The following is a 13,479-nucleotide window of genomic DNA, read 5'->3' on the forward strand; positions in this document are numbered from 1 at the left end:
ACAGGTATAAAAATGGTAAAACTTCAGACTATGGGGAAAAAAATCAGAAAATAAAGGTAGGAAGAGAAAACAGAGGGATTGAGCTATTTTCCACAGGCTGTAATACTGAGCACTCTGCTTTGGGGGAGAGATGCTGGTGTTTTTTTTTTTTTTTTTTTTTTGGAGCTATTACCTATTTTTCTTCCTGCAGAACCTGCAGTTGTCTATGTAGCAAGCACACCCATGCTCAGCCATATAGGAGGAACCACAGTTGATCTCAGAGAGTCATGGATCCCTCAGGGACCAGGGCCTAGATTGTTCTGGACCAAGAGAATGTCCTCATTGCTTGAGACTTAGTGGTATCTCTTGAACTGCCTGCCTCCTGACAGAATACTTTCTAGTATGCCTTCAAGCTTTCCAGCCACCAATGCCAAAAGAGTCAACTGAATTCTCCTAGAACAAACTAAACTTTGTTTCAGACCCAAGCCTCCTTCCAAAACACAGTGTCTGTAAGACCAAAGGAGGTCAGGGTCTGTAGAGCGCCCCTCAAATGTCTGATGTAGTTAAAATTATGGAAGAAAGCCCCGATGATAGCAGCACCACCACCAGCAATTGGAGCCATAGGCTCCCTCCTTAGACACAATTTATTACCCGCTGTGAAAGTTTCTTCTCCACATTCCTCTCAAGTTATATACTATTCTTGAGGCAAATGAAAAGGCATTTAATAAATTATTGTGGACACTGAGTGCAGAGACATTGTTCCTTGGGATCTGACCTTTGGTTTCTATATTCAAAGCCCTCAATCTGTGAGTCAGCAGGTAGGGCGTGGGGGTAGGGAAACGTCTAGATGCTTCTCCTGTAGTCTTCTGGAAAGAACACGTGCCTAGTCTGTGTATCTCCTCGGGAAAGGCTCTTAGGCGTTTAGCATACGAGAGAAATATCACAGTCTTTAAGGCGTTCTTTTCCTCTCTGAACACTGAGATGAGATTTTATTTTTGCAGAATCTTATTTCGTGTAGGAGCAAGACTGTCTCAGCTTATGTTTATTGTTATTATTTATATCTGGGTTAGGAGAGAAAAAAGCAAACAGAATACTGGTAGGAAGAACGGAGCCTTCCTACCTGCTGCCTTGACTGCGTGAGTCCTCAGCCCCCGCCCTGCCAGAGCTTCCCGCCCACGGGGAATCAGCCCCCTCGCCACCGAGTGGGAGGAAGGAAGCCCATTTCTACTTTACTGAGAAGAGCCCGCTAATGTGGCCCTGTGAGGTACGTCCTTGGAAAGGAACACTGCCCGGACCGGGAAGGCTTGAGGAGACTTGAGCTCTTGCCATTGCTAAAAGCTGATGACATCTTCCTGATGAGTTCATCCCCGGACAGAAGTGAGCTCCCAGCTTCAGTCTTAGTGAAGTCTCAGAAAAAGAGCAGTTTGGAAAACACAAAGAGGAGAGACCCCATTTTCTCTTCTGAATTAAGTGAAGGAGCCACTGTTGAGACCCTGGGATGAAAACACATTCTCTACAGCACTGATAACAACTGCGAAGCCACGGGGAAGAGAAAAACGAGAAAGGGCTGGTAGTATTTCTCAGTGGGGCTCATGAGAGAGGAACGCATGCGCTGTACCTTTGCATCCCGTTTCTTCTGACCCTTCAGACAAGTCTCTAGCTTTCTTTTCAGAAAAAGGGACTAGCTCCATTCCAGTTCACGGTAGCCTCTTTCCATTTCGTTCTGATTGCCATTTCCACCGGTGAAAACCGTCTTCCCGATCCATGTTTTTCCTCACGGTGCTCCCCTTCCCAGTGATGCGAGTGAGTATCTGAGGATGGAACGGCAGCATTGACATCCAGGCCCATTGACCTGGTCCAGAAGAAGCCAGCACACAAGGAAAAGAGACGAGGTGGGTGGGGCTGGCCCAGGGAGCCTTAGAACTGACTAGATGGAGGGAAAGTCTTGCAGACGGTATGCTGAAATACTCTCTCTGAGTAGGTCTGTGGTAGTCAGGCTTACTGTGTTTTGGGTTGTGAATGTTCTTGTCATTTAACGCAACACTATGGGCACATAGGGTCAGGCACATGTCACTGATATTACCAGGAAAACAGGTGACAGGAAAGGTCATTGCTTTTCAAGAAGAGATTTGTTTGGGGGTAGAGTCTAGAAAGGGAAGCTGGAAGCTGTTTTCCTAGGCCTAGGTTTGTCTCACGTGAACCAGGTGACACTTGAGGAGTACTTAAAATGCCATCACTGTGCTTCCCTGGTTCATTTAGAGGCTAAACATAGCGACCACGCAACCAAAAATAGATACCAGAGTACCTGCTTCACATGGCTAGCGGGAATTGAATGCCTGTGTTACATACACTCTCAACACCATACTCAGAATAGATCACGTGGGACGTTTGTAAGATGAGAAAAATGGGGTTTACCTCAGAGGCGGGTAAAGTAAAAATGGTAACAGATGTTAAAGAACATGTGGCCAATGTCTCACTAAAGTAAATGAATTAATATACGTTTCTCATAATTAAAGAAAAGGAGCTGCACAAATTTGTTCTTAGAGCCATTTCTAGATGCAGAGAGAACAGCAAAAATTTAGTAAACCCCAGGCTTATGATGCTAAATAAAAAGCCAGCCATCGACAAAACCCCAAAAATGGAACCAAGGTTGCTGGACAGAAGTCAAGTTTGTCCACTGTTAATGTCTTGTCAAAGGTGCCAGTATTCAAAGACTTCTTAAGGTTAATCATTTTTCCTCATGAGTTTAAGGAACTGAAGTTGTAACTGAGACAAAAGCGGTCTGCTCATCTGTGATTCTCCCAGGACCTGCTGAAGGTTTGCAAGAACTTATGCCCAGTGGGTTCCCAGCATCTGGCTCAGAGTTTGCACTCAGGAATGTCTTTTGAATTAAGATGAACAGAAATGCATTCTTACTTCAGCTGCTACGTCACTGGATGACTGACCGTCTTGTGTTTGCTCGTATGCAGAATTGGCCAGGCGGAGCTCTGTGTCTCCTTTGCTTTTGTATGCCTGTCCTGGGGCTTTGCATGGAGAGACCCCATGCTTAAAGAAAGGGCCGTGGAGAAATAGTTCTGGAAATTTGACCCTTCAAACTTTATTTTTTATCTTATCTAGAATTTGTTTATTTTTCCATGTTATTTCTGACACTAACACATACACATGCGCAAGTGTGCGCGCGCACACACACACACACACACAGCTACATTTTAAAGCCCCACATAACAATGGATTTAGACCAAGGCAGAGGCTTCATTTTAGAAACTGAGTCTGAGTATTTCTTGCAGTGCTAGCACAGAAAACCGCACAGTTGTTAAACAACGACGGCCACCCCTCTGAGTGCGCTGAAGCACATACGTGGGAGTCTCAAGTGCTCACCTATTGTAAGATGCATGGGCTTCTCCTGGGAGGGCTGCCCGCTGTAAAAGTGGAGATCAAAGACTCGCTCCATTTTCCAGTCTGATAAGAGCTGCCTATTTGTGCAGAAAAGGATGCTATAATTTCCACTGAGGTTGCACAGCCAGATAGGAAATGTGGGCGTCTTCAGCATGCTGCCCACCTGGAATGGAAAAGGAGAATGCAGATGAACATCTAGATCTTTCTGAATGAAAGACGCCGACACATTCTCCTCGTGAAAAAGCAGTCCTGGGCTTCTTGTTGCACATACAGCTTGCGGGTCGTGGTATGTGGGATAAAACCCCAAACCAAGACTTCACGGAGAATGAATTTACACCTACAAATGGCTTGGGAGAGTAGGAACACCTCACTTTGCTCTGCATGGGCTGTGCTTTTTTAAAACACAGCGGCCTGATGGGGAAGGCAAAGGTTTTCTAGTTTGGCTATAAAGTGACTGACTTGTAACTATAGATGTGGGAAACAAGAAGGCCAATTCTGGGTCACTGACTAGGGTGATTACTACCGGTATAATTTCCAAGATTGGATGACGTCTCCTGCAGCAGATGTCGGCTTCCTGGTAACACTAGTCATTTATACCGGAGGAAGAAGGCTTCTGGGAAATGTGGGGGACACACTTGTGCACATATGTACCTACGAGTTAGCATGTAAGTGATTGGTGAAGACATACATACAGCGGAGTATATTGGTTTCATATGAGCACGGTGGGCTGGGATTGAGAATGGTGAAGAATTCATCCCAGTTAGATAAAAGTAGAAAAAAGCAAGCTTAGTGAAGTGGCCGTGGGCAGAGCAGTGACAGAATGGACTGGTTCCTGTTTGTTTATGGTTTCTTTTCGGTTCAATTCTTGGCTCTAGGGTTTACAGGAGAGCATAAGAACATGGTTGATTTTGATTGGTTGTTTTAAGTGGTAAGATGGATCCTCCAGACATTGATATTAGTTCATGATTTGTCATTCAGTAGACCCTGACCCTGTAACATGCAAGGCTGTTGATGGCCTAGAAAGTTTCCAGTTGTATTTTGCAAAGTCAAGAGACTACGATAGTGTTCCAGACTGTTTGCTCTTCACATTTGTGCTTGATAGAGCGTCCAGGCCTGTCTTGGGTGTTTTCTTAAGGCTGAATGGGTTTGTATTACCACTATCCTACCCGCTGTAGCTGTTCTGCCAGGGCACTGTGGGAGGCAGTCATGAAGGGAAAGTTGGCTGGTACACAAAAATAAATCTGTTGGCCTGATTTAAAGACCCTGTGGACAACGGGCTGTCTGCTTGTATTGACTGGAAACCACGATGCAACGTCATCACGGCCTAGATTCGTTTCGCTCTAGAGAAGACTAATTTGACAATTCAGCTAGATCTTTGGACACCAGACACAGGGATCAGGTAGATGGCAGCCAGTGGTTTCAGAAAAAGGAGCAGCCAGAAGAGCCATCCAAAGTGTTTTCCCAAGACAGCCAGTCCTGGGAGGCTCTCTCTTCCATTTTAATGGCTTGGCTTTTGAGTCCTTTTCTTCTTCACCATGTCTTAAACCATTTTTGGTTTGTTTGTGTAGACAGCATTTCCTCTCTAGAACCAGACAGATGCCTCTTTGAGCAGTCACTACTAAATAAAGACCAAGGTAGTTTAAGGGGACAATGGAAAAACATAGTTCTATATAATTGAAATGTAGTTTTAGATGGCAATTGAAGCCAAAAGTCAGAAGCATAGGGGCCATACTAAGACACTGAGTATCTCACCTTTGAACCAGGGGCAAATCTATATTAGGTACAGGCAAAGAGAAATAGCCCCAGGATTGGTTTCACATACATTTTTCCCAAGTTGTAAATAAGTATTTAACTATATACATTAGTTAAAAGGAACACACTCTTTTCTAGGCATTCTTGCAATAGTTCTTTCCTGAGCTAAGGTTTATATGTAATGAAAATATGATATACAGGACAAACAATTCTTATTAATATTTACATTTTGAGACCATTTTAGCACATAGCCTCAAACTTGCTCTGTAGCCCAGGCTGACCTCAAGCTCATAACCCTCCTGCTTCTGCCTTGTAAGTGCTGAGGTTACTAGTGTGTATCACCACACTTAACTGGAACATGCAACCATTAATGTAAGAATGGAATGAAGTAACTAGAAGATTGAATGCTGTTTGTGATAAAGTGTCATGCCATTTGAATTCAGGTCAATCTTATAATTGATTTTAAAAAAATCATTCAAAATCCCTGTAAATTCTGGATGGAGGGATGATATGCATATATAGGTATACAGGTAATATGTATACAAACATTTTCCATAGAACATTTGTAAAATGCAAAAAATTTGCTGTTTCTCAGTTGCACATGCCCAGCCTGTTGCTGACACCCGGCTCTGTCACTTTATACAGCAAAGCAACTCTTGTCTTTCCTGAACTCAAAGCGACTAGATCCCTTCTGAACCACAATGACCAGATTTCACCCCGAGCAGGCAGTGTTGCCTGCCTGGAGAGATTGTGGTAGAAGGGAATGCCCCGCATGACGGTACTTTGGGTAACAAGTCAGGAGATGAGCCTTACGGTTACCACTGAGAAAACAGCTGGTTTAAAGTAATATAACAGGTCGACCAGAAAGTAAGATCTTCCAAAGAGACGCTTATGACTCTTTCTCTGTGTGACTATGAGACTATTCAAGTAATGGATCCTAAAGAAATGGGGATTTCTCCAGGGATCTCATGCTGGGAGAAGGAAAAGGCCCCAGCCAAAGGATAAACTCAACTCCTGCACATCTAAAGTTCTAATACTTTATTGACGACCTTACAGGACTGGAACCTAGACAAGGGGAGTCAGTGACAGGCAGGACCACCCGTTGACTGGGACTGTTTAGGTGTGGACGTCCTTGGCCCTCTATTCAAACTCTGATCTCACTTCAGGACCCAAAGACGGGCTTAGGGGAGGTGACTGGATTTCTCGGTCCCTCTTCCCAATGTGATCACACTGAATACATCTCCCTTCCTGCTTTATACTGTTAATTTAGCTCTTTTAATCTGAAGATGGTGACCGAACCTGAGCTACAGCTGTGGCCCCTAAGTCTGAAAACAGCAAGTCCTGCAAACATCACACCAAAGCACTTTCTGGTTGAATCTTGTCAGGTCTCACCCCCACCCCTGCCCTCTTGCACACATGCCCATTTGATTGACATTTTCCAGTTTTAAGCATTTTAATTGTTTTTGGATAGACATGGTTTACCAGCCACCCTGCCCTCTTTGCAGGGTTCTAAATATATTTTATTGGTGAGATTCCACCAATTCTGAATTTGTGCATGTTGCCATGGTAAGAAGAAAATTAAATTTGATACAGTGGTACTATAAATAAAATACCTTCTCCTTAGGTTCACTTATTGTGTAATAAGCCCGGTCGTTTCTGTGTTACTCCCAGCAGCCAAATCCTCTGTAACGTAAACCTTTCTTTAAGCCAATGTAAAATGACAAGGACAGGAGAGACAGACACATCCTAACACCAGAGAGCAAGAATTGAGTCCATGTAGGCTTTCCTTTTGTGCCACCAGTACAACAGTGCTTAGACAGTGCCTTTGTGTAATGAGCTTAATATTGCAAGTCCCAGGGCCTCAGGCTGGCAATGTGAGCGGGAGAACGGTGTCAGAAGTATCGTGCTTTCTTCATTGAGCCCGGGTGACAATTCTCATGCATACGTGTTAATGGTCTAGCTTTCCTCTCTGCCACCTGGAACACACAATTGACGTAACTTCTCTGGCAGAGTTTGCGGGTATGTTGTAAAAACAAATTAGATCAGGCTTGTGGGGTGTAACCTTGGTGACTTCGTGGCAGAGTGTAGTGAGTTATTGCTTCATTGGCTGTTTCCAAGGTTGGATTTCTTCCCATCCGGCTCTCCAAAGGGAAGACGTAAAGAGAGAAGAGGGTACCATTGGGATGGAAGTAGGAGCTGCCAGGGCTGCCGTGGGAATGATTCTGGCAAGACCTAAATGACTCCAGTCCCTTCTAAAACTCAGAGCTGATTTTTCTTCCCACTGGCAGGTGTAACGATAACGTGAACCTCCCAAGGCTTTCCAGATGGTGTTAGACTCAAACTGCTTTATGTTCTCACTTAGGTATTGGAGCCTCACACTCGAACTTGTACCTTCAAATAGAAAAGTAACAGGGAGGCTTCAAAATAGTGCCTCGCCTCGTGGGTAGCTGGCTGCTTCCTGCAGGAACTGTCAGTCTGGTGGGCTCTAGGGGGCTTGCCGCTTCATCTGATGAGAGCATCAACTTTTTTTCCTTTTTAAATCTCACCCACTGAGCTGTGACATTGGGACAGAAAAATGTGGGTTTTTTTTTTATTTTTTTGCAATCTCTGCAGTTTTAACACAGTGGAAGAAAAGATTGACTTGGGGGAGACAAAGGCGGAGCTACAGAATGTGTTTCTCCTCCGCCACAGATCCCAGCTGCTGGCTGGGTGGCATGCTAGTTGCCTTCTGAGCTCAGAAACCTTTCTTCTGCTAGGTTATCCCCATCAGTGAATACACGTACTATTCAGCTCTATTGCATCCACCTGGTCAGGACCCACCAGATACCCTGGAAGCAATACACGCTCAGTTGCACAAACACAGGTCTCCTGCAATGTCACCACGCCTTGGGGCAGAAAGGAAGGGCCGTGGCTGTGGAGGGTCTCACAATGCGTGACATTGTTTTGAATCCTTCTTCTTTTCTTTCTCAAGCCTGCTCTTCAAGGTGCTTCCATTCCAGGCTTGGGTGTCGTGAAATATTTGACTCTGGGGTCAGCTAAAGTCAGCGTAGATGGCGACTTGGTGGGCGCCTGTCTAAGCACTGTTGAGCTTGTCCTGACGAGGGTGTCCTGACAGACGTGGTCTGCCTGTCCAGAAACTGGATGGGGGCAAACACTTTAGAAAGCATGCGACCAAGCACCTGTGATTCATAAACTTATAATGGCTTTAGCTTTATTTATTTATTTATTTATTTTTAAATATTTATTTATTATTTATTATGTATACAATAGTGTATCTGTGTGTATGCCAAAGGCCAGAAGAGGGCACCAGACCTTATTACAGATGGTTGTGAGCCACCATGTGGTTGCTGGGAATTGAACTCAGGACCTTTGGAAGAGCAGGCAATGCTCTTAACCACTGAGCCATCTCTCCAGCCCCCACGACTCAACCGCCATCCTCTTCAAAACCCCTGCCACTGTCAAAATGTTAGCGCCCACCGCTAGTGCGTCTGTAGCAAAAACTCAAGGTTGTGTAAGACCATCCTGCACTTATAGCCGATTTTTAAAGTGCTAATTATAGCATGCAGTTCCAGGAACTAGTATTTATATATTTATAATTTATTGGAAAATAAATGTCACAGTACAGCAGAGACCGTGAGCTTTGAGTGCAGATAGAATAGGACTCATAACCCTGCTCTAACCGGCAACTCAGCAAGGCTTTGGGCAAGGTCCTCTAAGTCCCTTTGACCTTTCTATCTCTTAACTGAATCACAGAGCAACGAACTGGACTTAGGATTCTAGCTTTGGGTTATACGTGGAAGATATCATTGCTAGCTAGGGTCATTGCCAGTAGAAAGTCTGGCAAAAACAGGTGCTGTGTGCCCATGGCCATCGGCACTCCAGTGAGCGAAGCCACTCTATAACACACCCTCTAGCCTCTGTTTCTCACCCTCTAGGGAGAAATACGCATGTGAGTGTGTGTGCAAAATGATGTCAGGGCTTCATGAGATGAACATTGCTTCTGTCCTGACATAGGAAGATGAAATGGAGAGAACGAAAAAGAATACTTCATGGAAAATCAACCGTGTGAGCGTGTTTTGTATATCTGTGTTTGAGAGGCTTAAGCAAGATGATTGTCGGCTTGTCGCTGATCTATAATATATTAAAAAAAAACAAACACCAAGTGCATGACAGAAGCATTGTCATAAATGTCCTCAGGGTTTCAAGCCATTAGTGCACAATTTCGGGCAGTTTTCAGCGAGGGCACATTTATAGGCATCTCCCTAGGGGAGAGAACGCTGAGTCCAAGAATGAAGGATGAAAAGCCCCACTACTCACTTTCCCCAAAGCTGGAACTGTTTGAGATTTGATTTTAATGTAGATTTTAAAGTGACCCCAGGCATCTCTAGCCTCTGCCCTACTTCGAATTGGCAAGCGAACCTTCAGATGGCGCCCTGTGGGCTCCTACATTGTGCCCTCTTCCCGGCAGGAAAGCTCTTAGTTTCTCCCCTATGTGCTGTGTGCTCTCAACTGCCTTTAAGGTCCTTGAAAACATCCTCTTCTTATTAGAGGATATTTTAGGCTCTGCAGGTAATTTTCTTTAGAGCATGGTTTAGCGCTGGATCCCCACGAATTCTTGACTCTGATGCGCTCTGCCTCTTGGTGGTGGCATTTTCTCTGATGTGTTCCTTTTCCTCAGACCAGCTTAGCAGCTGCTTTGCAAACACCTGTCCAATTTTAGCCTCAGCTATAGCCAGCAGCTCGTCCCCCAAAGCCTTGCAAACGTTAAAAGGGAACAAAAGGCTGCCCACCTCACCATCGCGGATGAGACGACAGTATGCTGTTTCTTCTAGGTTCTGTTGAAAGAGCTGGCTTCCCAGTTCCTCACACCATGGATTTAATCACAGAGCCAAAAGAGTTCATTGAATTTCCTCCTTCCTCTAGAATAGTAATTCTCACCTAGGGACAATTCTGCCCTCACCACCACCAGGGGACATTTGAAAATGGCTACAAATGTTCGAGGTTGTGATGACAGGATTGGAGCAACTGGCATCTAGAGGGTGCCGTACAAGAGCTTGCAGAGAAAACACAGCTCCACACCATAGACAAATATCCCATTGACCACAGCTGAGAAGCCCTACGTAGGGCAGGGGTTTCTCACCCTCACTGACTCTTAGAATCACCTGGGAGATTTGAGATCACGTTCCCAGCGTCCCTCAGAGGAAGTAACACTGTTTGGGGTCAACATGGCTTTTTGCTTACAGGATCCTACACGAAATGAAAATGCAGGTACTCTCGCTAAAAACGTAATAATGTAAAATTTCTATGTGACAATCAAGTGTCGTACTCAGAAAGTTAGTGGGGTTTGAGGATGCCCCAGGCATCGATCATTCAGAACTTTCTGAATAGGCTTAGACTGCGGTCAGGTTAATATCATTGCTATCGCGTTAGTCTAGAAAACCAGTTCTCAACCTCTGGGTCGAGGGCCCTTTGGAGGTTAAACAACCTTTTCACAGGGGTCACCTAAGACCATCGAAAACACAAAAACACGGGTTTTACATTATGATTCATAGCAGTAGCAAAATTACTGTTATTAACTAGCAAGGAACTAATTTTATGGTTGAGGTCACCCTAACCTGAGGAACTGTATTAAATGGTCACAGCTGAAGGGGACACACCAGATAAAGGGGAAGGTGAATAAAGTAATCCCAGGATATAATAAGGGGTTCTTTAGTTAAGGGGGAACTCAACACAGATCACAATGGGGGAACAGGAACAGAATCCAGCATTTGGGTGTTAGAGCCAAGAGAGAGAGCAAGCGAGTGGGACCGCACCTTTTTGATACCCAAGGCCATGCCCAACCCTAGTCCAGCCTCTCAAAGGCCATTGGGCTGAAGGAGGTTCCCCATCACACAGCAGTAGGAAGGTTGAGAACCACTCTTCTAGAATAATTAGAATATGCCGCGTGAGGCCCACCTAGGACTCAGTTTTGTATCTGGACACAGATCCTTCCATCTAAGTGATGCTAAGTGAGCCTGGCTGACTGAAGCGTTAGAATGCTATCCATTGTCATCTGTCAAAAGTCTCACACGTGCACAGAACATTTTGAATTTCCATCTGTTTGCTTCACACCAGTCCCATATCTCAGAAATCAGGAGAGACTCAATAGTCATCAGCTCAGAAGGATGAGTGACTGGGCAGGTCTTGCCCCTGCTGAGGTTTCCAATAGCTGTAGATTTCCAGGTAGGATTATTTTCTTCCTCTGTAGGATCCACCTTGCCTTTGCACCAAGGCTTCTAAATACTGCTGGCATGTGACATGTGACACGTGGCATGAGAAGAAACTTATAAGACAAGCATCTATTTATTTAAAGGCATACAAGGGAAAAGCAATTGCTTGCTTTATATCGCCATAGCAATGAAGGTTAAAAACAATCTTAAAACTGAGTTGATTTAAGGAAAAATATCAATAGTAGCACAAGTGACTCAGGGGTATAATGACACAAGTTATAAACCACAACGTCGTGAAAGGGCTTTGTCACAATAGATGAAGCCCTAAAATTATTGTCACTTGTGTGTTTCACCCTTGGAACTTGATCTAGTCTATTCCTCCAATTTTTTGCAAAATAGAATCTTGACGCGTTGCTGAGATCTGAGACATAGACAATACTAGACCGAAGACATGTAGTGACTATGTATGGCTAACAGAAAAGCAAAATATGTCAAAGGAACCCCTTGCTTCTGCCTGAGTTTTCTTCACTGTATTTACTAAGGTCTGAAGTGAACTCCCCAGCTTTTCTAGAAAACGTGATTAGGGACCTTATGACTATAACCCATCTGTTTTCATCCAGGATATACCCAAGTTTAGTCTTTGCCGTTCATGCAATGGGATTCTTTGCAGCCATTAAACACACTAAGGGCCAGATTCTCACTAGCGTATAAGGATAAATATGAGAAAGATTCCAGGAGAGTAACACACAAGGAAGAAAAAGAGAAAAAAGCATTTCTGAAAACACAGATCACTGGAGAATGGAATTGAGTTCATTTCTATTAGTTTATTAGGCACTTCTCTCTCTCTGTGTGTGTGTGTGTGTGTGTGTGTGTGTGTGTGTGTGTGTGTGTGTGTGTGTTCCTGGAATCTACAATTAAGGAACAGTAAAGAAACTTTCAAAGCACACAGGTGCATGAAAGCTGCCAGCCTGCCAGAGTCATATCCTATTTTCTTGATGTCACCAGACACATGCAGAAGATGCTGGGTTTGTGAATAACACACACATAACAGCTGGACACAGGTGGAGACGTAGGTGAGGTTATGGATTGGACGGCTCCTTGTGAGAAATTCTGTACTCATGAGGGGTATCTGTGGCAGGAACAGGAGAACTGGTAGACAGGATAAGAGCTGAGCAAGGCCTCGTTTGCCAGCAGGGTTAAAAGATGATGGGCATTGGCATCTCTATCAGAGAGAACCACTTCCAGGTTACTCCAGAGAGCTGTTGCTCTCCCCAGTCCTTGCCTCTCCCGGGGTCAGGAAGAAAACCCCGGCGCAATGCATCCTAAGCAACTTTGGTTCATGGGCTGGAGAAAGTGTTCGCCTTGCACCCTCTCTTCCTTATTCTGCTTCTACACGCACGGTTTGCTTACGGTTTGCTTTCTGGCCATCAGAAGGTGTGCATCCCCTGAGCTGAAGACATTTGTGACAGGCATATCAAAAACAGGGCCCCCATTCTAGTATTTGTAAAAAAATGATCAGAACAGGAAGCACATGTACACTCATTTGCATAAGTAATGGATTTGGAGGACGCCAACCACCGGGCTGTGGCTACCTGGGCATGAAAGGAAACTTCCATCCATCTGTGTGTTTCAAATATTGTTTTTCAATAAGTGTTCACAGGTGGCTTCCATTATATGTACTTTGTAGGCATTAAAACATGGGAAATAAAATATGAAGAGAATAAAATAGCATTGAATGCTTCCATTTAGACCCCGTGTGTGTGTGTGTGTGTGTGTGTGTGTGTGTGTGTGTGTGAGAGAGAGAGAGAGAGAGAGAGAGAGAGAGAGAGATGGAGGGAGGCACACCAAAGGTACCAAATGGGAAAAGAGGTTCAGATTTAACACTTTTAAGCATGACAAAAATACTTGCATTCTGGTTATAGAGTTAAGAATCAAAGCACTAACCTGTGAGAGTCGGTCACCCTCAGAAGCGTCCTTACCCCACTGCAAGTAGCCAACGTCACTGCGGGCCAGGACTCCATGTAATGTTTCCCCAGACCTTCCTTTCTCATAGCCATTGAAGACATTTGGACTCGCTCTCCCAGTCAAAATCATATTGATAACGGCCTAGGTTGAAGAGTTGGTTAATATTTGCATTTTAGGG

At 44.5% G+C, this 13,479-nt stretch overlaps 2 protein-coding genes across 2 annotated transcripts in view; one reads left to right on the forward strand and one right to left on the reverse strand.

Moving 5' to 3' along the window:
- The window catches only part of Selenot (selenoprotein T), a 244,882-nt gene that overhangs the window by 172,215 nt on the left and 59,188 nt on the right, over nucleotides 1–13,479 (forward strand). The window lies entirely within an intron of this gene.
- The window catches only part of Mindy4b (MINDY family member 4B), a 31,532-nt gene continuing 19,700 nt past the window's right edge, over nucleotides 1,648–13,479 (reverse strand). The window contains exons 10-12 of the mRNA XM_075951084.1: nucleotides 13,281–13,442; nucleotides 3,358–3,538; nucleotides 1,648–1,790 (exon numbers count right to left, since the gene is read on the reverse strand). Coding sequence (XP_075807199.1) covers nucleotides 1,648–1,790; nucleotides 3,358–3,538; nucleotides 13,281–13,442 — 486 coding nt within the window. The remainder of the gene's footprint in view (nucleotides 1,791–3,357; nucleotides 3,539–13,280; nucleotides 13,443–13,479) is intronic.

This window comes from Microtus pennsylvanicus, chromosome 16, assembly GCF_037038515.1.
Source record: "Microtus pennsylvanicus isolate mMicPen1 chromosome 16, mMicPen1.hap1, whole genome shotgun sequence".
NCBI classification, from domain to species: domain Eukaryota; kingdom Metazoa; phylum Chordata; class Mammalia; order Rodentia; family Cricetidae; genus Microtus; species Microtus pennsylvanicus.